Genomic DNA, 22,422 nt, shown 5'->3' on the forward strand with positions numbered 1-22,422 from the left:
CTCTTCAAAACAGCAGGAGCACTGGGCGTCGAGCCAAACCGATGGCCACAAATACGAGTACATCGCACAGTCTTCTTTTTTGTCACAATGACACATGCGCGCATTGGCATGGCTCAATCCCTTTTCATGCCCGTGGCATTGGGAACTCGTCGAGAATTGCACATGTGTGTATTCAGAAGTTATCCGTTTGAGTACTTCGCCAATAAAATTTCAACAGCGCAGGTAAAAGGCTAACTGTGGTCGGGGGAGCCGACAAGGACGAGAACTGCCTTCCTATCAAGTTTTAACAATGCAAAAACAGACATATATTAGCTTTTCTTGACTGTGGATCAGAAACTGGAAAAGACGCCAACGTTATCTGGAATTCTTGCAACACATTCAACATCAATACTTCTCCCTAATGGTCGTTACTCTCCGAGTTCAGATTCGCCTATATACTTACTCCCACGAACAGATAATGCAATACAAGGTACAAAAAAATAACAAATATTTCCTGCTTGATTCGTGAACTCACACATATGTATGGAACTACGCAAATAATTCGTGTTCGCTATCAGTTAGATTTTATTAAATACCTTCATAGTACATTAGTCTATTTCATCTTTTTAAAATTCAATAGTCGCTTCTTGAGTGCTATCAAAACAGTATATCTATCATATTTATCGCCTGACTATATCCACTGCAGGACAAAGGCCTCTCCCATGCTGCACCAGTCAACTAAGTACTGTGCTTGCTGGTGCCTTTTTATACCCGTAAACTTCTTAATTTCATCTTGCCGACCTAACTTGCTGTCTCCCCCTAACTCGATTGTCTTCTCTGGGGATCCAGTCAGTTATCCTTGATGACCAGCGCACAAACGGCCCGAATTATGTTCATTTCTTCTTCTTGATTTCAACTATCACATCCTTAACCACAGTTTGTTCCCTATCTTTCTTTCTTTATCCCCATTAAAAAAATGAATGGTGAGCTTAGTGTATATCACCACCCGTCATTATAGTGGATTATTGTGAAGGTGAATGCTGGAAAAACATCCACCACGACACATGGTGCCTTATGGTGGATGCTGGAGGGCCGGCAACGCTTGAGCGCGAAACAGTGTCAGAATAACCGTGACAAGCTGCCACAAGAAATAATTGTATGAAAAACGATGTATAAAGCACCCATTATAAAAAGAGCTATCACGGAGTTTCGAACGTTTAGCCTTCGAATTCTCAACGAAAGACACTAGCCACTGCCCCACGCCGACATGACATCAGGTGCTTGTTAACTAGCTAATATACATAAAAACTTACCGTTCAACTTTTCAACGCATTAAGACACAGCTAAATGATAACTGAGGCGTTTACTCGCGCGCATCTTTACCTGTGAGCACATTTTGTGCGTAATTTGCTTGTGAGAAACGCGGGGTTCATTTCGATCTGTTTTCCACTCTGCGCGTGACCATCGAATTTGTTGCAATCGCGTTCAATGTTTCGCCTTTGCGGCAAAACTGGGACTTTTTATTTTAGTTACTTCAATCTCGTAGTTCGGCTTCGTGGTTATTACCTGTTCCAAGTAGACGTAATCTTTTACAACTTCAAGTTTACTATTACCTATGTAGAAGTGCTGCTCTCGTCCGAGTTTGTTGTACATTACTTTCGTTTTGTGCAGATTACTTTGAAGACCTACCTTTCTGCTGTCCTTGTCTAATTCAGTAATCATGATTTGCGATTCGCCCCCTGAGTTACTCAGCAATGCAATGTTATTGACGAAGTGCAGGTCACTTAGGTACGCTTCTTTTACTGTTATCCCTAACTACTCCCCTTTTAGGTCTCTGAAATCCTCCTGTGAGCACGCGGTAAATAGGATTTATAAGATTGTATTCTCCTGTATTACAACTTTCTTGATTGGTGTGGTGCTCTGTCGCTTTCTTATTGCGGTGCTATGATGGGAGTTGATCATTTGTATATTTTTTTCCAGAATGTTTATATATGCTTCGTTGACGCTGTGTTTTAATAGTGTCGTCATGACTCCTGAAATTTCTACTGATTCAAATGCGCTCTTGCACTCTACGAAGACTATGTAAAGTGGTTGGCTCTTTTCTGATAATTTTTCGATTACCTGATTGATGGTACAATTGTAATAGATTGTTGAGTAGCCTGTTCGGAATTCTGCTTGTTTCTTTGCTTGATCTGATTTCAAGGTTTTTATTAGTTTTAGCAATTAACATCGCAAATAGCATCTCTTCATTGGAGAGCAAGCTGATCGGCCTGTAAATCTTCAAGTCCTTGCCATCTTCTTTCCTATATAGATGGCATTAGCATTCTAAAATTCTGGTTCTCTCTCCGTCAGGACACAGGGTGGGTAGTTTTCTCACACAATGTGTCCTCCGTATTTAAGCAGATTTAATGCCACATTATCCTCACCAGCAGCTTTGCCGCTTTTATCCTCCAAGGTTTTTCTGGCTTCCTCTATCATTACTGGTGAGATGTCATCTGGGTCACTACTAGTGCTTATATAGAGGTCGTGGTTGTGCCGACTATTGTACATATTTCTGTAAAACTCCTCAGATATTTTAACTATCCTATCCTTATTGATATTTACTTTGCCTTGCTTGTACCATAGTGCATCCAATTGTTTTTTTTCCTATCTCAACTTTATTCTTCACTACTTTGATGCTGCCTTCATTATTTAGAGCGTGCTGAATTCTCTCTCTAATATACCTTCCTACATCGGATACTTTAAGCTTATAAACAACTTCGAAAGCTCTGCCAGCTCTATTTTGTCTGTTGTACTTGAGACTTCCGTAATTTGACGCTTCTTAATGAGATTCTTCGTTTCCTGGGAAAGCTTTCCTGTGCCCTGTCTAACTACCATACCTCCAACCTCCACTACACGCTCCGTAATGATACTAGTCAGATTATCATCCCTTGCGCCGATGCTAAGACTGATTTCCTCGATAAGAGCCGAGTATCTGTTCTGAAGCTGAACTCAAAATTCATGTACTCTCCCTCTTATGCCAGCTCATTCATTAGCTTCTTGCGTATCAGTTTTCTTCGATTGTATAGCCGAATTAGAGACCGTACTATTCTATAGTCACTGATTCGTACCTTGCAAAACACTTCTACATAGTGGGAAACAATTCTAACTCCAAACAAAAAGTACGTGAAAGTGCGTGAACCTGTCGTTTCGGAACGGACTTGGTTCCTTCCTCAGGGGACACTGGGGCTACGCTGCAGCGGCGTCGTAAAGAAACTCGCGCGTGGTAATGATCATTCCCCTCTCCCGTTTTGCTGCGTAGCGTTGTTGATGTGCATACACCGGAGAAAGGATTCTGAGAGAATGGTAGTGTAGTCCATGCGCATACACCGGCGGAAAGCTTCCGAGAGAACTATTGGTGTCTTGGGAGAGGCGCTGTGATCGTCAGAGCTCACGGACACGTTTCGCATGGGCTCTGCATTTTCACCTTGCTGCATCGCCACAAGCTTCCTTTTCCACGTCTGAAAAGTGACCCGACTCCAACACGACACCAGGCACCATTGGAAATCACCACTTCACACCGGGAAGTCATTGTTTTGCTGCTGTGAACGCAATGCATCATGCCCGACTATGCTAGGCTGCCATGCTTACCCTAACTCCACCGTCGTTGCGACAAGACGCCGATAACAGATGATGATGATGACGGATCATGGTCACATACTGCGTTGGCCATGCAACGCCGATATCGCCGCCCTGATCCTGAGGACTGCTCAGATGCGGCCGACAATGTGACTACCGACACCCAACGCGGCAAACCGACTCCTTGCCGTGCACGACCACGGCCCACTGAAAAGTGACGCCCACTGCCAAGGTTACCACCGGATGACTACAAAATAGCCCTGCGACCACGAGGTTCATTACACCTAGCCCATCTGGGACCAGCCCGCCTCTCTGGCGCCTTATGCGCCGCTACGGGCTTCGCATCAGCCGCAGTCTTTAACACCGACCAGATGCGCCGTCACCCGACCAACAACAATATCAGTGTCAGTAGGCCTCATGTGAACCGTGCAATGGCTTACCTGAAGATTACCCAACTAAAAATTGCCGACCAATCCTCTTTTATCTATGGCTGTGTATGCCCCTGCACCCGACAACTCGGTTAGAGGCACAATATTCAATGCGCACAGCTTCGAAAGTGATGACCATATTTTCAACGAGCTTCGCACCCGCAATCCAACTATCTACAGCGTACGCGCTCGGCGATTAGGAAAGACCAGACATTTCGTCTTAACCATCGCTGGTCATACCCTACCCAAGCATGTCCGCTACCTTACTTTCAAGCTCTTGATATTTCCCTTCAGAGAACGGGTAGAGGCGTGCTTCAATTGCAGGAAAACTGGTCATAGGACCGACGTGTGTCCGAAGCCGAAACAAGATAACTGTCGTAGTTGTGGCGAAAGCCACCCGCAACCTACCGACAGCAAAGAACTCACTTGCCCGGCAAAATGCGTCGTTTATAAAGGCGGCTACCTAATCAGCAGTCACAACTGTAAATACCAATTCCTGAAAATGAAGCTTCCAGGAAACGACAAGAGCACCGACAACGCAACTCAGCACCTTTCCGACTCCCAGACAGGGGTACTACTACCGGCAATAATGCCTAGTTCACAATAAAACATTCGCTTTCTCGAGCGACCGAAATTCCCCTGCCGCCGAAAGGCAGCGTCGTTCGCACTGGACGCGCCCCGCGCCACCGAATATGCCATCTACCACCGGGCGAACGCGGGGTGGATGCGCTGTCACCCAGTTGTTGTCGCGGCTCGCAAACGTCACTACGCTATCCGGTGGTGTATACTTCGACGATTCTCGTACGCAAGAAGCAAGAAAAGACAGTACTGCTTACTTTGCTGGCAAGGTAGGTAGGTATAAACTTTATTTTTCCTTTGTAAAGGAAAGGTGCAATGGAAGAGAGATGAGGAGAGATTGCTACGCTCGATAGTCCTCCGCAACCCTCTCTGCCCAACCCAGGATGGCCTCCTGGACGTCGGGTTTCAAGCTGCGCATGGCAGCCTCCCACTGCTCCTCATTACTAATTAGTTTTCGAAGGGACGGTGGAGGGGGGTGCTTAGGGCACCCCCACATGATATGATTAAGATTTGCTTTCTGTGCGGAGCAATATTTACAGGAGGAGGACGGGTAAAGAGAAGGGTACATGAGGTGAAGAATGTAAGGAGAAGGAAAGGTGTGAGTCTGCAGCTGTCGCCACAGTACTTCGCGCCTTCGTATGGATTTCGACGTTAGCGGCGGTAAGGATAAACGACCAAGGCGGTAGTGACTACAGATGTCGTGAAATGTTAAAAGGCGATCCCGCGCAGCAAACGGTGCCGTTGTCGAAACGGGGCCTGGCTCTTCCAGCGCCTGCGCCCGGAACGTAAATCCTCGGGCGCTGGCGTGAGCCGCCTCGTTACCGGCAAGGCCCGCGTGCGCGGGAGTCCATATTAAAGCCGTGTCTTGTTGCGGGGGATGGGCCAAAAGGAGGGAGAGGGCTGTTTTGGACACCCTACCCGCTCCAAAATTGTAGATGGCAGTTTTTGAATCACTAATAATAAGTGAATAATTTGGAACTGTAAGGGCCAGAGCTATGGCTGCTTCTTCCGCCTCCTCAGAAGAGGAAGCAGAAATAGAAGCAGCAGCAGATATCTGACCTAGCGAATTCACAACTGAGAGGGCGAAAAAAGGACGAGTACTGTATTCGGCAGCGTCAACGTAGAGCACTTCTTTAGAAGTAGAAAATCGTTTTTCGAGAGTTTTTGCACGCTGTCGTCGACGTTGCTCGTGGTGCACAGGGTGCATGTTTTTAGGGAGCGGCGGAATGAGTAGATTCTTGTGTATTTCACGCGGAATAGTGTGTTTGGCGTTAGTGGTTGGAGTTGGCCTGATACTGAGGGTATCGAGTATGTATCTTCCGGTCTGTGTGTTGGAAAGACGAGCATATTGTGAAGTTAAGTGTGCTTCAATAAGTTCAGTTAAGGTGTTCAATGTGCCTGTCTCCATGAGCCGTGCGGTGGACGTTCGAATGGGGACTCCGAGAGCGAATTTGTAGATTTTACGTAACAAAGTGTCTACGTTATTTTGTTCTCTTCTCAGAAGGAACAGATAAGGGAGAGAATAAGTCACTTTATTGAGGACGAAGGCTTGGATGAGGCGGAGGAGCTCTGCCTCTCGTAGCCCGCCATGCTTATTTGATATCCTGCCTATAAGGCGTAGAGTGTGGTCCACAGTTGTTTGAAGTGCTTTAATGGTGTGTGTGTTTAGTCGATTTCGTTGTATGTGTAGTCCAAGCACCCTGAGTCTGTCAACTTTAGGCACGGGTGTGTTGTTCAGTGTTATTTGTATATCAGAGATGTGCTTTTCAGAGCCCCGATGGGCAGGAAGGAGGAGCAGTTCAGATTTAGTGGGTGAACAGGTCAGATTCATGTTACCCGCACAAACCACCACCCTGTCAGCAGCAGTTTGCAGAGTTTCCTGAATGTGACCATCGGAGCCGCCTGTCATCCAGAGGGTAATATCATCTGCATAAAGTGAAAATTTGAGATCTGATATGGATCTCAGCGTTCGAGCCAGCGGCATCATCGCGATGTTAAAAAGGAAAGGTGATAACACTGATCCTTGAGGTGTGCCGAAACTCCCCAAGGAGTAAGAACAAGAGTGTTCAGACCCAATGTAAATAGTTGCCGTACGGTTCGAAAGGAACGCAGATATGTAATCATGAATCTTTTTACCAACGCCTATAGCGCTCAGTTCACTCAATATGGCAGTGTGGCTGACGTTGTTAAAAGCCCCATGGAGATCGAGACTGAGAATTGCTTGAGTATCGAGGCTAGAGTTAGGGATAATGATGTCATGCTTCAGTCGAAGCATGACATCTTGACTGGAAAGGGATTTACGGAAGCCTATCATTTCGTGAGGGTATAAGTTGTGTTCTTCTATAAATTTGCTAAGGCGGTTGAGGATTACATGTTCAAGTGTTTTCCCGATGCATGAAGTGAGGGAAATCGGACGTAGGTTGGCTGTGTTTATGGGCTTACCAGGTTTTGGTATGAAAATAACTCTGGCGTCCTTCCACGCAGCCGGCAAGGTAGAAGTGTCGAAGCAGTGGTTAAAAAATTTAGTGAGGGCTATAATTGAGTTTTCATCTAAGTTGCGGAGAAGTTTATTATTGACGAGGTCAGGGCCTGGTGCAGATGAGGTGCGAAGGTTCGCAAGCGCGTGTCTAACCTCAGCCTCCGTTATGGGGCTACTGAGATCATCATTTGGTTGTCCGATATAGTCAGGTGCATCGTATCGATACGCGCTGGGTAGGTGTTTGTCGCGAAGATCATTAAAAAGAGTGTTTAAGTTACCTTTGTGCGAGTGAAGTAGTTTGTTAATGTGATGATTATTTGCGGTACGTGATATGGTAGGGTCTAATAAATGCCGCAGGAGCTGCCATGTCATCTTGCTGTCTAGGTGGCCATGCATGCTTTCGCATTTCTGGGTCCATTGTTGACAAGCAAGCTGTATGGCATAGTCCTGAATTTGCAAATCGAGTCTCGCAATTCTCAGTCTCAGTCGGCGATTGTGTCGCCTCTTCTTCCAGCGTTTGAGGAGAGATTGCTTAGCTTCCCACATGTGAAGAAGTCGGGTGTCAACTATTGTAAAAGGCGTATCAGGTGGTAACATGGTGGTATGCGTTTTTGTGTCAGTGTGCAATTGCTGTACCCATTCCGAGATATCATCTATCTCAGTAGGCGCCGAGCAGTGACGGGCCTCGCGAAACTTGTTCCAGTTAATAAGGCTCAGGCGCTTGGGAGCTAAAGGTTTGTGTCGGAAGTGTATGGTAGTTTGAATAATGTAGTGGTCACTACCGAAGTTAATGTTCAGGTTGGTCCATGTGACAAAGTGAACGCGATGGCTGAGTGTAAGATCGGGAGATGTATCTTTAGCTACACTATTACCTAATCTAGTGGGCATGTCTATATTGTTGTGGAGGGTGAGGCGGTGATCCTGTATGTGAACCCACAAAGCCCTACCCTTGGGTGTAGAAACAGAGTGGCCCCATACTTGATTTGGTGCATTAAAATCACCAAGTATTAGGAGAGGGTGATGTTTCGCGGCCGCAATGGCTCGGGCAAAGAGAGTATTGAAGCGATGGTGTTTCGCCTGTGGCCTACTATAGACGTTTAATACGTATAAAGGCGATTCTTGAGTTTTACAAGGAAGGACCTCCAAAAAGTTGTGCTCCACATCGACGCCGTCGAAATTAGAGTGAGTTACCGTCAAATGTTTTTGCGTTAATATTGCAGTATCGGGAGAATTTAGAGATTTAGTTTGGTGTACACTGTAACCGGGAAAAGTTATGTTTCCGTGGGTCTCTTGTAGGGCAATGACTGCAGGGGGTTTGGGGCAGGAGGCCAAATATTGTTGAAGAGTCGCTTTCTTTTTGCGGAACCCCCTGCAGTTCCATTGCCATACTACAAAGTTCGAGCGATTAGGGTTTGCAGCCATTGTCGGGAGGGGGTGTAGGAGAGAAGGCGGGTACGGCTATATTTGGATTATTGGCCGTGACGGCCGCAATCCATGCAGTGGTCTGCTGCATTTGAGTTTGTACAAAATCTAGAAACTTGTCAAGTTTGTCATTTATGGCAGCTTGGCCCGTCTCCTGAGCTGTGAATCTGCTCTCTATGTGAGAAATCTTACTTTCAATGACGGCGAATTTCTTCTGTGTTTTATTTTCGAGGGCGTTTATCCTATCGTTAAGAGTTAGAACTGTGTCGCTGAGAGATTCTTCTTCGCGTGGTGTGGCAGGGGTTTTGCGCTTATTTGAGGGTGGCAGCTGGGAGGTGTCTCGAGGCATTGTAGTGTCCATGTCAGTAGGAGGAAGAGGTATCGTGGGTTCAACAGTAGGGGGCGATTGAGCAGGAATGAAAGATCGTGGTTCGGAATGCTGCGAAAGATTGCTAAGGGGCATTCGGGATTGTAGCTCGAGCTTTAACTTTTGAATTTCTGCCTTGAGGCTAGCGTTTTCAGCTAGAACTTTTTCTAGGCTAATGTTTTGAGATAAGGAGCAGTTAGAGGAAGCTGCCTGTGCCCAGCTTACCTTTAATGGGTTTGGCAGATGACTGGTGGAATGGGGGTTCGTTGACTGGGTCGGGAAGTCAAGTTCTTTGGGAGTCGAGTTTGGGCCCCGCCTCTTGCTCTTGCTGCGACCTCGCTGTGGGCCACGCTCTTGCGAGCGATTAAGGCTCGGTGTCCGGGATGATGGAACTTCTGAGGGCTTAGGTGTCTGGTATTTAGGTGTCTTAGTCTTGTAACGCTGTTTGCACAATGGGGAACCGGTGATGTGAGCTCCACCACACACGACACAGACGGGTTCACATTCATGGTCCATTGAGGAATCCTTCAGTCCGCACTTGTGACAGATTGCATCGGGAGTAGAGGGGCAGACATCCTGGCGATGTCCAATTTTTCGGCAACGGGTGCAGGCTTCCACCTTCAGTCGGAATGGGCGGCAGCGAAGCGTGCAGCCTTCGTAGTTGATGTAAAAAGGGACGTGCGTGCCACGGAAAACAACCAAGATGGTTTCGGTGGTGCTCAGTCGGCGAGCGGCCCCAATGGTCATGGCTGGATTACATCTTTGGAGGGTTGGAAGGATTTCCTCGTCAGCGTAATCCAGAGGGAGATGAAACCTTCCACGACAAGAATCTACAGGGTCGGCAACGTGGGTGACGACTTCGTAGGGGACTCCGTTGAACTTTAAGGTCCGGATGTTGTGGTATAAATCTGCTCGGTCCATGCTTGACGTACTCACGAGCACTGTGTGACTGGTGGGATTGACCCTGATTTGATCAGGGCTGCTGATGGGAAGTCCAACTGCTTTGAGAACGAGTTGTCGTAAGACACAGGGGTGCAACTTGGTACAGTCGAGACCCCCGCGTATCCGAAGAATCACCTTGTAGTCCGCATCGGGCAGTGGTGGAGGTTTAGGCTCCCATGAAGATGGTTTCTTCAGATCCGCTGCGCAGGTGTCAGCCGATGAACCAGTGGGACGAAGGTCAGCATGTAGAGCACGCCATGAGCGAGCGGCGTCGCCTCCAGCAGCGACGCCCGCTGCGACGCTGGCCGCGTCGCGCTGGGCGCCTCCACTCATACTAGGCCGGCGGTTAGGCCTAGCGCGGAAGCGGTCGAGCTGAACAATAAACAGTCAGCACTGTTCTCAAGGAGCATTATCACATCCCAACAAGGTGTCGAATGGGTGCCAGGTCCACTTACAGTTGGTGTGATGTGTGATCCAGGGTCCAAGGACCTGAAGAGGTGGTCATAACACGGTAAGTAGCCGGAGCCAAACGTACACACGTCAGCGTTTGATCGGGATCAAGACGCGTCTTGCTGGCAAGTGGCTGTCTTGTAATGCACGAAGAGCAGAAAAACCACCGACGCCAGCGGCGTTGGTGGGTTCGTTTTGCTCTGTAAGACCGCAACAAGCTCGGTCACCTCTTCCACAAACTACGGACGCGAAGTAGGCGCAGAGTCAGTTAAACTCCCGTAGGTTTCAACATTCAGGTACGTGCACTGTGGCATAACAAGTGAGTAGGGCTTGGCCGCCATTTTTCAAAATTCCTTGACTAGCGCTCCTACTGGTCCGCGGTGACCGATTCGGCGGCGGACGCCGCGAAAATTGGTCCGAGAGTGATCGGAGCGGAGAGGGCCCTTTCGGCGGATCTCGCCGCCGCCGAACCGAATTCGGAGCACTTTCGGTGGCCGGAATGCTCAGTGTGAACGTGGCCTAAGAAATATCAAAAATTTTTCCCGCCGCTTGGTGAAGGGAGCACCAGTGCTACCAGACCTGACAACAGTGCCCACTCCCGATCCCCGTCAACGACCTGGGATCACAACAACAGGCTTTCCGGCCGCCCCACACGCAAAAAACGTTGCTTGACAAACGGACAAGCAGTGACAGCCACAGACACAACCCTTCAAAAACCAGCAGGTGAGGTTGTTGGCAGAACAGGTCAAACTATTGCAACAATTGCCTGCCGCTAACGATAAAATTAAACAATTGGAACGAAAACAAGGGCCCGCTAGCGCCACTATTACGAACAGTACCGAAGAGATCGTGCCCTGTGCCGCGCAAAATAAAACACTGCCACAATGGACGTAGACGCGATAAGGGGCACGAAACGTGAGGCTGCCGAACCAACAGCCATAATTACCATCACAGACCCGAACTTCCCACAAATCAATGATAGAATTGAAAAGCTAGAATTTCATTTCGACCAAGTGTCTCAGAAGCAAACAACTCAAAATCAACAGCTCACGGAGAGTATTGGTGCCCTTAGTATGGCTCTCGCTAACCTTACAGCTCGCTTAAATTCGCTTCCTGCCCTGACCAAAAGTGCAGCTGCGGCCGGTGTAATCACATCACAGACACCATCCTCAACTCCCACGCAGCTCATTGCAAACAAAAGTCCCAAAATGCCCTCGACCCAATCTTTCAGGGCAACGCCACATTCACGAAAAGATGGCCAGCGCGACTAGCACGCTCTTCTGGCAGTAGAATTGCAGGGGTTACCGCAACAAACGGGCTGCTTTTCAATTTCACCTCCAATCTACCGACCAGTCCTCTGATTTAATTGCGTTACAGGAGACAGGCTATCCTGCAAAACTGTCTGGATATGCCGCCTTCAACGAATTTACCTCTGCCGGTAAGCAACCGGCTACTGGATGGATGGATGGATGGATGGATGGATATGGCTGTACCCTTTAGATCGGGCGGTGGCTAGCGCCACCAAGCCGTTATAACTAATGAACCAAAAACTATATTTATTTTTTTTCCTTAAAACGTGAGTTTGAGGATTCGTACTTTGCAGTGAAGAGTTTAATTTTCACTCGTGCCTTGACTTTAGCCACCAATCAGATAACCTCCTTCTAGTTAAGTCTACCCGCTCAAAGTTTATTTTGCCCTCCTGGTTCCTAAACCCCAGTGCTTTGAAAAACTCTGCGCCATCATCCTGAACTATAGGGTGAAGCTCTTTACAGTACATTATCAAGTGTTCGGCAGTTTCTTCTTCCTCTCCACACGCACTGCATACTGTGCCTACCCCTTCGTATTTGGCCCGATATGTCTTGGTTCGCAGTACACCCGTCCTGGCCTCAAACAGTAGAGAACTACCGCAAGTATTATCATAGATCCTTTCCTTGGCAATTTCCTGCTTAAAAGTTCGATAGATCTCTAGTGCGGACTTCTTAATCATGCCCATTCTTCACATGTCAGTCTCCGTTTCGTTCACTTTCTTCTTAACGATAGTTCTTTTTGGTTTGGCCACCTGCTGTTTTCTAAGTATTTACCAGTCAACTTCCTGGTTCGCTTCCTCCATTTTGTATCAACATTCTTCATGTACAAGTAGCTGAAAACCTTCCTAGCCCAACGCTCTTCCCCCATTTCTCTCAATCACTTCTCAAATTTTATCTTGCTGCTAGCTTCCCTGCCTTCAAATGATGTCCATCCCATATCACCTTGTACTCCCTCATTTGGTGTATTCGCGTGAGCTCCTAAAGCAAGCCTACCTATTCCTTAATTTCTAATCTTGCTTGAACTTGTGATGTCATGCACAAGACCGCATTGCCGAACGTCAGCCCAGGAACCAATCTCCTTTCCATATTCCACTTACAACATCATACCTATTGTAATTCCACAGTGCGCTATTTTTCATGACTGCTGCATTCCTGTTACCTTTAGTCGTCACGTATATTTCGTGTTCCCTCAGATACTCGGTCCCATTGCTTATCCATACGCCCAGATATTTGTATTTATCTGTTATCTCTAGCGTGACCTCCTGTATTCTAAGCTCACTACCTTTGTTGTCATTGAAAATCATGACTGCTGATTTTTCCTTACTGAATCTAAAATCTAAGCTATCTCCCTCATTACCGCAGATGTCCATCAATCTCTGCCAATCTTCCTTGTTGTTGGCCATTAGCACTATATCATCTGCGTACATTATAGCTGGTAGTGCCTGATCAATAAGTTTTCCTTGTTTTATTAAAGAGAGGTTGAAGCCCAGTCCACTTCCCTCTAATTTTGCCTCTAATCCTTGTAGGCACATCATGAATAATAAAGGTGACAGGGGGCACCCCTGCCTAAGCCCCCGTTTTACCGCTGTAGGCTTGGATACCTCCTGTTTTTCCCACTTTATAACCACCTTGTTACCTTTATAGATACCATTTAAAGGATTAGTGACTACATGTTCTACGCCAAGTGTGTTCAGTATTCCCCACAATTCCTCTTGAACCACGCTATCGTACGCTCCCTTGATATCCAAAAATGCTAGCCACAGGGGCCTGTGTTCCTTTTCTGCTATTTCGATGCACTGCGTCAGTGAGAACAGATTGTCTTCCATCCTCCTGTGTTTCCGAAACCAATTCTGCAGTTCCCCCAGCACCCCCTCATCCTCTATCCACGCCTGCATTCTTTCCTTTATAATCTGCATCGCCAGCCTGTAGACCACTGATGTCACTGTTATAGGATGGTGGTTGTTTCTGTCAGCTTTGTCCCCCTTTCCTTTATAGATCATGCTCGTCCTGCTAAGTTTCCATCCATCGGTAACTTCACCATCAATTATTATTGTGCTCACTGCCTCTCCCAAAGCCTGCTTAGACTTCGGACCTAATGTCTTTATCAGCCTAATTGGAACGCCATCTGGGCCTGTTGATGTACTACTAGGAACCCTTTTCTTAGCCCTTTCCCACTGTTGTTGTGAAAATGGAGCCATTGCACCACTTGATTCGTCCTTGTCTATTGTGGTGCATAAAGTACTTTGTTGAAATTTTTCGGTCACCCTTGTTCTTATATATTCAATAGCTTCGTCTCCTTCTAGCCTAGCACCTTGGGCTGTAGTTATAAAACTCTGCTCTAAGCTCGTCTCATTTCTTAGGGAGATTAGATGGTCCCGAAATTTCGCAGCTGCCTTTCTATCTTTTTTATGTACTTCTGCCAGCCACTGAGCTCCCTTCCTTGTAATCTTTTCATTGATCAGAAGGAATGCCTCCCTTCTACAGCTTAGAAAGGTTGCCCATTTTCTTTCAACATCCTCTGTCGGTTCACCCCGCTGCTTAGCATGTCTGTGTTCTCTAGAGGCTTCCTGACGTTTTGCTATGGCTCTCTTAACTTCCTCATCCCACCAACTTTTGGGTTTGTGTCTTCTTTTCCGGGGTGACTTGTCACGCGTCTTAGCAAGCTCTAGCTCAAAGAGTCTAATTAGATTCGTGTATGTCCACACTCTCCTATTATCCTCCGTAATTACTTTCTCAATTTGTTTAGTGGCTATTTCAATTTGCCTTTCTGGATAAAAATTTTCCTTTAGTTGCTCATCTTGTCTCCATCCCACTTTCACTGCTCTTCCAAAACTTAGCTTGATACGTTTGTGATTGCTACCCAGACTTCTGGAGCCACCTTCATCTATGTGCATTCCCCTGAGCTTATCATACATCCTATGCGGCATCAGTGCATAATCTATCGTCGACTGAAGCCTTGCTATCTCTCATGTTATTTGCTCTTCACACTTCTCGGTACTGTTGCAAATGATCAAATCAAGCCTTTCACACATATCCATGATCATTTTGCCTGTCGGGTCGGTCATCATCATCATCATCATCATCAGCCTGACTACGTCCACTGCAGGACAAAGGCCTCTCCCATGTTCCGCCAGTTAACCCGGTCCTGTGCTTGCTGCTGCCAATTTATACCCGCAAACTTCTTAATCCAACCTGCCCACCTAAAATTCAGTTACCCTTATTGACCAGCGGTTATCCCGTCTACGCGCTACATGCCCTGCCCATGTCCATTTCTTCTTCTTGATTTCAGCTATGATATCCTCAACCCCCGTTTGTTCCCTAATCCACTCTGCTCCCTTCTTGTCTATTATGGTTACACCTACCATTTTTCTTTCCATTGCTGGCTGCGTCTTCCTCAATTTAAGCTGAACCCTCTTTGTAAGTCTCCTAGTTTCTGCTCCGTAGCTAAGTACCGGCAAGATACAGCTGTTATATACCTTCCTCTTGAGGGATTGTGGCAATCTACCTGTCATATTTTGAGAGTGCTAGCCGAATGTGCTCCACTCAATTCTTATTCTTCTAGTTACTTCAATCTCGTGGTTCGGCTCTGCGGTTATTACCTGCCCTAAGTAGACATAGTCTTTTACAATTTCAAGTGCACTATTACCCATCTCGAAGCGCTGCTCCTTGCCGAGGTTGTTGTACAATACTTTCGTTTTCTGCAGATTAATTTTAAGACCCACTTTTCTGCTTTCCTTGTCTAACTCCGTATTCATGAGTTGCAATTCGTCCCCCGAGTTACTCAGCAATGCAATGTCATCGGCGAAGCGCAGGTTACTGAGGTATTCTCCATTGACTCTTATCCCTAACTGTTCCCATTCTAGGCTTCTGAAAACCTCCTGTAAGCACGCGGTAAATAGCATTGGGGAAATTGTGTCCCCCTGCCTTACACCCTTCTTGATTGGTATTCTGTTGCTTTCTTTATGAAGTACTATGGTAGCAGTTGATCCCCTGTAGATTTTTTCCAGAATGTTTATATATACTTCATCTACGCCCTGATTCCGCAGTATTTGCATGACGGCTGATATTTCTACTGAATCAAACGCGTTCTCGTAATCTATGAAGGCTAAGTATAGTGGTCGGTTATACTCTGAGCATTTCTCTATTACCTGATTGATAGTATGAATGTGGTCAATTGTTGAGTAGCCTGTTCGAAATCCTGCTCGTTCCTTTGGTTGATTGAATTCTAATGTTTTCTTTACTCTGTTAGCAATTACCTTTGTAAATAGCTTGTATACTACAGAGAGCAAGCTGATCGGCCTGTAACTCTTCAAGTCCTTGTCATCTCCTTTCTTATGTATTAAGATGATGTTAGCGTTCTTCCAAGACTCTGTTACTCTTCCCGTCAGGAGACACCTCGTAAACAGGGTGGCTAGTTTTTCTAACGCAATCTGTCCTCCAACTTTCAGCAGATCTGATGTTACCTGATCCTCACCAGCAGCTTTGCTCCTTTGCATGCTCTCCGAAGCTTTTCTTACTTCTTCTATCATTACTGGTGGGGTTTAATCTGGGTTACTGCTAGTTCTTATATTATTAAGGTCGTGGTTGTCTCGGCTACTGTACAGATCTCTGTAAAACTCCTCCGCTATTTTAACTATCCTATTCATATTGGTAGTTATTTTGCCTTCTTTGTCCCTTAGTGCACACATCCGACTTTTGCCTATCCCAAGTTTCTTCTTCAATGCTTTGACACTTCCTCTATTTTTCAGAGCGTGTTCAATTCTCTCCATGTTATACCTTCTACATCGCATACCTTACGTCTATTAATCAACTTCGAAAGCTGTGCCAGTTCTATTTTGTCTGTTGTACTTGAAACTTTCATGATTTTACGCTTCTTAGTTAGGTTCTTCGTTTCCTGGGAAAGCTTGCCAGTGGCCTGTCTAACTACCTTGCCTCCAACTTCCACTGCACACTCAGTAATGATACTTGTCAGATTATCATTCATTGTATCTACGCTAAGGTTGGTTTCCTCACTAAGAGCCGAGTACCTGTTCTGCAGCGACACTCTGAATTCCTGTACTTTCCCTCTAAGTGCTAGCTCATTGATTGGCTTCTTGCGTATCAGTTTCTGTCGTTCCTTCTTCAAGTCTAGGCGAATTCGAGACCATACCATTCTATGGTCACTGCATCGTACCTTGCCAATCACTTCCACATCCTGCACGATTCCTGGGTGTGCACTCATTAAAAAGTCTATTTCGTTCTTATTTTCGCCATTAGGGCTCCTCCATGTCCACTTGCGGTTTTCTCGTTTTCGGAAGAAGGTATTCAAAATCCGCAAATTATTGCGTTCTGCGAATTCTACTAGTAGGGTCGGTATACCCATCTATATCTTCTATGTGCGCATTCATGTCTCCTAGTATAAATATCTCACACTCTCTTCCTAACTACTGAATGTCCTTTGATATACACTCTACCATTGCCTGGTTTTCGTCTCTGGCCTGTGCTCCCGTCCACAAGTACACGAAACCAAGGAGTGTCATTTGACCTGCCACTTTCCCTTTTAGCCATAAATGTTCCTTGCACTCCTGCTTGACCCTTTGCCAGTCTGTACTTTTATGAATGAATGCCCCAATACCACCCCCCTTCCTGCTGCCTTCTGTTCTATTACAATATTCCCACGCGTAGTCCGGATTGTGCGGAGGTTGTTTCATGTCCCTGAGATGTGTTTCTACAAAACCGTATACCATCGGCCTCTCTTCCCTTAGCTGTTCTTCTATCTCTTCCCACTTCAGCCTATTCCTACCACCCTGCATGTTAATATACCCTATGTCTGAATTGGCTCGGCGCTCGTGGCTACGTCTATTTATGCCCCAGACTCTACCTATCTCAGATACTGGTGCCACTTTGGAATCGTATCTGTGCATACCAACTGTCGAAGAGTCTCTCTGGTTGTTTTCCTCGTTACTAGCTATCCTGCACCCCGAAGGGCTCGCTCGTCCCCCAAAAATGCTACTGCGCGTACTGCAAGTCAACAGCCTACCTCATGACCTAGCCGCCCATCGAAGTGAATTCTGTCTCGTTGAAAACCCCCCCACCTATGCACCTCTCTGTTTATTTCCACCACTTCAAAGCCTTTCTCTCAACTCATCCGCCATATCTCTTGGTTTGCGTTGACCACCGCTCTTTGCAGGTTGCTATCACGCACCGGTAACTCCGGTATCGTGCATGTCACTACCTGTACCTTAGGACAAGTTGCGCGCATGTCATCGACGTCTTTCGCCAGTGTGGCTGCTAGTCCTGCTACATCTTCATTTAGGACATCGTTTAAACCACCTGAAATTATCACGAGGTTTCGTCTATCAGCTGTCGTTTTGAGTTTTGCGCTCGCTTGCCTCATGACTGCTTCCAGCTTGCGTCCTGGGAACGCCCCTACTGCAACCCTCTTGTCACCTCTTACCCTCTCTTTGATGGCTTCTGTGCATCGATTTAAATTCGAGTCCCCGGCGATTATCACATGCTGTGACTTTTCAGCTGGAGCGTTCTGCATCTGGGGGCTACTTGCACCTGAGACGCCGGCTGCTTTGTTCCCTCCCGGCCCCACCACTACCTCGCTGAAGCTAGGCCTTGTGACAGTTGAACTGGCTAAACCAGTTTTTTCCAAACTTGCTTGCTTTTCCTTCTCCACCGTTCTGGTTGCCGGTTCCCTACTGTTCTCTCGGTAGGTCGCTTCTTTGTTCAGCTTCGCTAGCGCTTCCTCGGCGGACTTCAGTCTTTCTCCCATTGCCCTCGTTTTCTCTTCCTCTGTCGCCAACGCCGTCTCGAGCTCGGCGATTCTCATCAGCAGTTCACTCTGGGCAACCATCATTTTCTTTATTTTTTCCTCGACCTCACATTGCCTACACTTCGCGTCAGCCTCTTCTCCATCCGCTTCTACGCTTGGGTCCACTTTCAAACCCACTCCACATCCTGAACACTTTACAGTCTTTTTAACCATGCCTTTCTGACACCAATTGTCCCTATACTCAATAACTACTAAACTCGAGCCCTGCACTACAAAAAAAATAGAAAGTCTAAGCTCTACTACAAAAATTTGCGTGTTTAATGTACGCGCACCTCCCCCACGGTGTGGCAAAAGAAAAAAAAACAACAACAAAAAATTCAAACCCACACACCCACACTAACTAATAAATACGTGGTGACTGGCCCCCGAAAAAGCCGTACAATAAAATAAGTGCTACGAAGATTTCAACCGCTGCCCTATAATTATAATGACAAGCTCAAAACATGCAAAAACACTTATCTGCGCAGTCGATCCGGAGCGCTCAAAAAACACGTCCATCCACCTTGACAGCCCGAGCCTCACCGTTCGGGCTGTCATACTGGCGCAACGCGATCTCACGGCAGTATAACATGACTTGCAATATACAGAGATAGCTCACACTCTCGTGGAACTTCTCCCCCACAAACGCTCAGGTAGCAGCGCATGCGTTTTAAATTTGTATTGTCCACCCAGAGATACTAGTGCCCACGTTGACTCACATATAAGAAAAGTTAGCAGAATAGCGGGTAACTCAAAGCTGATAATAATGGGCGAGTTTAATGCCAAACACACCTAATGGGGCTACCCTAAATGTGACCGCAAAGGCACTAAACTATGGGAAACGATTAGAAACTTGGGTCTTACCCTACTCACGCGCACCGGCCGACCAACCAGGATTGTGAATAGCGTCAGTCGCAACACAACCCCCGACTTGACACTTGTTGAAAACGCTTACGCAGTTACGTAGGAAAACACCGAAAGACATTTAGGAAGTGACCATTATCTGCTTTGCATAAACTTACCCACTAAATACTGCAAAAACAAAACTCAGTACTAAACACACGAAATTAGATGTCTTTCGATTCATGGGAGACAAGTGATTAACCACCAGTATCGAAGATCTCAATGCGTGGACTACCGATCTCACTTATGATGCTGAACGGGCTACATGCGAAACCCCAATGGAGCGCGACGGCCTCATCCCGGACTCGAAGCTTGTGCACCTGTGGGAAGCACAAGCCAGCTTACATCGCCGATGGCTCTGCCAAAAGCACAATGGAAAGTTGAAACGCCGACTAGCGCAAATTGACAGGGACATCGAGGAGTACTAAAAAAACTTAGTCAAATACAAGGACATCAGCTATGCGACAGGCTCAACGGTCACCTAAGAAATAATAGTACCTGGAAGCTCCTCAGGCACTTATTGGATCCTGATCAGACTAAAAGCACGTTGCGCAATAAAATGCATGAGCTCGTTTACAAATACACGGGCACCAACCAGGAATTAGTGCAAGAATTGAAAAACAGGTATTTAAAAACACAGGTACACTCCTCACAAATGCCTGAATACTCGGGAAATCCTAACCATGAGCTAGTTCGAGATATAACCGAGGCGGAAGTACGTGCTGTTTTGTATAGTATTTATACAACGGCTTCGCCAGGAGATGATCAAATTTCCAACAAAATATTGCGTAACCTAGATGATAAGTCTATTACGGCAATTACTGACCTTACGAAGAAACATTGGGCATCTGGGACACTACCGCCAAGTTGGAAACATGCTCGAGTAATATTTATTCCTAAGCCGGGCAAGACATTGAGTGTGGAAAATCTTCGGCCTATTTTCTTTTACATCATGTTTAGGGAAAGTAATGGAACGCGCAATTCCACGACAACAAACAGCTTATGCAGAGTCGAAGGACCAGCTACCCCCCCCCTTCCCACGATGGTGGGATTCTGCCAGCTATTATCCACACAGGATATATTGCTGCAACTTCACAATGATATATTAAATCCTAGACACACAGCAGCTACCTGGACAATCCTGGGCCTGGATATCGCTAAAGCATTTCATAATGTGTTCCATGCTGCTATACTTGACAACTCGGCCCAAATGAACGTCGGCAGTCGCACGTACATTTATATCAGAACTTTTCTGCATGAACACACCGCTGAACTAATCATTGGTGTCCTCAAAAGCGGCAAAATCATCCTTGGAACACGGGGCACTCCACAAGGAGCCGTGTTATCACCATTATTCTTTAACATTAAGATGCGTGGCCTGCCCGTTCTCTTGGATCAGATCCCCCACATTTGGCACTCACTTTATGTTGATGATATTACCATATGGACCTGCACAGGCTCACATGGACAATCTGTGACGCGTTGCAAACAGCCGCCGACACTGTACAGCATTACGTAAAAAAAGTGGGCCTTAGTTGTTCTCCCAACGAATCCGAGCTCTTAGTAATCAGAACCAAAAACAAGAAGAATGACCCCTACAGTGGAGCGTGCTCCGCCATCGATATAACAGTAAATGGGAACGTTGTCCCCACTATTTGCATAATCGGGGTTCTAGGAATGCTCATCAGCATTACACTCATAACATAAAAGCTATCAAGAAGTTACAGGAATCCGTACAGAAAACGACTAGGCCTCTAAGAAGAGTGGCAACGAAAAATCAGGGAATGGAGGAATCCAATCTACGCAAGTTAATCCACGCTTTCGTAATCAGTCGAGTCACCTACTCGTTCCCTTACTACCAACTCAGAAAGAAGTATGTGAAAAAACTAAACTCCTTACTTAGACAAACATATGTGCCCAAGGGCTTCCCAGATACGCAAGCAAAGAAAGACTACTGCGCCTTGGTATCCACAACACAGTGGAGGAACTAATAGAAGGGTATTTAGCGGCCCAAGAAGAAAGGCTCTCACGAACCAAAGCAGGCTTGTACATGCTCAACCGTCTCGGACGACGCACTGAGTACACGCTCAACAACAACGTTTTCCTGCCAGTGGCAACTCGTGCAGAAATCATAATTAAACCTCTGCCAAAAATTATGCTGGCAGGAATACATGACGAGAGACGATAGGCAAGAGCAGAAAACCTCGCAAAACAATTTCAGGATCACCCAAACGTTCTGTACGTTGACGCCACTCGACAAGCGAAAGACCGTTACAACATATACGCGGTGACCGGCAATGGGGAACTAATTACTGCAGCCACCATAAAAACGGCCTCAACATTAGAGGTAGAAGAAGCCGCCATCGCGCTGGCCACCCCAAATTCCGGCTACCAATTCTATCCTGGGTGATTCGAAAAGAGCACTCATGAGTTTTACGGTGGACTGTGCTGGGCCCATCGCAGCCAACATTATCAAAAATAAGAAACAAGACTACAAAGTACAACTTATATGAGTGCCCACTTCCGCGGAGAATCCAGGGAATGAGGCGGCCCACCGCGTAGCCCGAGGTTTAACTACCGAGACATGGACCCCTCCATCCTGGATTTCCCACAGGAAGGGATCCCCACGTATAACGAAATTACAGCGTATTACCGAGAGAACCGCAAGACATACGTGGCCCCACAGGCAGATATGTCAAAGGAACAGGCCACGATCTGGAGGCAAATCCAAACAGATTCTTTGCCCAACCCTCATCGCCTGTCTAAAATTTATCCAAAGGAGATTACACCAAACTGCCGACATTGCGGCTGCGTGAAAGCCACCCAAATTCACATTCTTTTGGGAATGCGAGCGTAACCCTCCACCAAGAACAACACTGTCAGCTTCCTCCCTTGAGGCGTGGAAGTCCGTTCTGTCGTCAGCTGACTACCGTCTTCAGGCAGAAGTGGTTAACTGGGCCGAAACGGTCGTGACAAGCTTTCGGCCACCACCCTTCGAACCACCAGCGAAATAAGTTTACCGGCCTTGCTATGCCATCAATAAAGTTTTCTCTCTCTCTCTCTCTCTCTCTCTGTTTCTCTCTATATTTCTCTCTATTGGTGTTTTGGGCCGTTCGCTGTCTATGCACCGACCCGACTAGTAACCTTCT

At 46.6% G+C, this 22,422-nt stretch overlaps 2 protein-coding genes across 2 annotated transcripts in view; both read right to left on the minus strand.

Annotated features, from left to right (window-relative positions):
• LOC119178408 (uncharacterized) overlaps positions 1-22,422 on the minus strand; it is a 110,364-nt gene that overhangs the window by 17,833 nt on the left and 70,109 nt on the right. The gene's annotated exons all lie outside the window — the stretch shown is intronic.
• LOC142799569 (uncharacterized) lies at positions 4,875-10,364 on the minus strand. Its single transcript, XM_075887441.1, has 2 exons — positions 10,270-10,364; positions 4,875-10,186 (listed from the first exon to the last, which is right to left on the minus strand). Exon 2 carries the CDS (start codon positions 10,145-10,147, stop codon positions 8,489-8,491), a length of 1,659 nt encoding a protein of 552 aa, XP_075743556.1. The 5' UTR covers positions 10,148-10,186; positions 10,270-10,364; the 3' UTR covers positions 4,875-8,488.

Source organism: Rhipicephalus microplus, chromosome 1 (assembly GCF_043290135.1).
Source record: "Rhipicephalus microplus isolate Deutch F79 chromosome 1, USDA_Rmic, whole genome shotgun sequence".
NCBI classification, from domain to species: domain Eukaryota; kingdom Metazoa; phylum Arthropoda; class Arachnida; order Ixodida; family Ixodidae; genus Rhipicephalus; species Rhipicephalus microplus.

Bases quoted from the DNA above. Each gene is read 5' to 3' on its own strand.
- LOC142799569 (XM_075887441.1), bottom strand. From the start codon at position 10,147: ATGAGTGGAGGCGCCCAGCGCGACGCGGCCAGCGTCGCAGCGGGCGTC.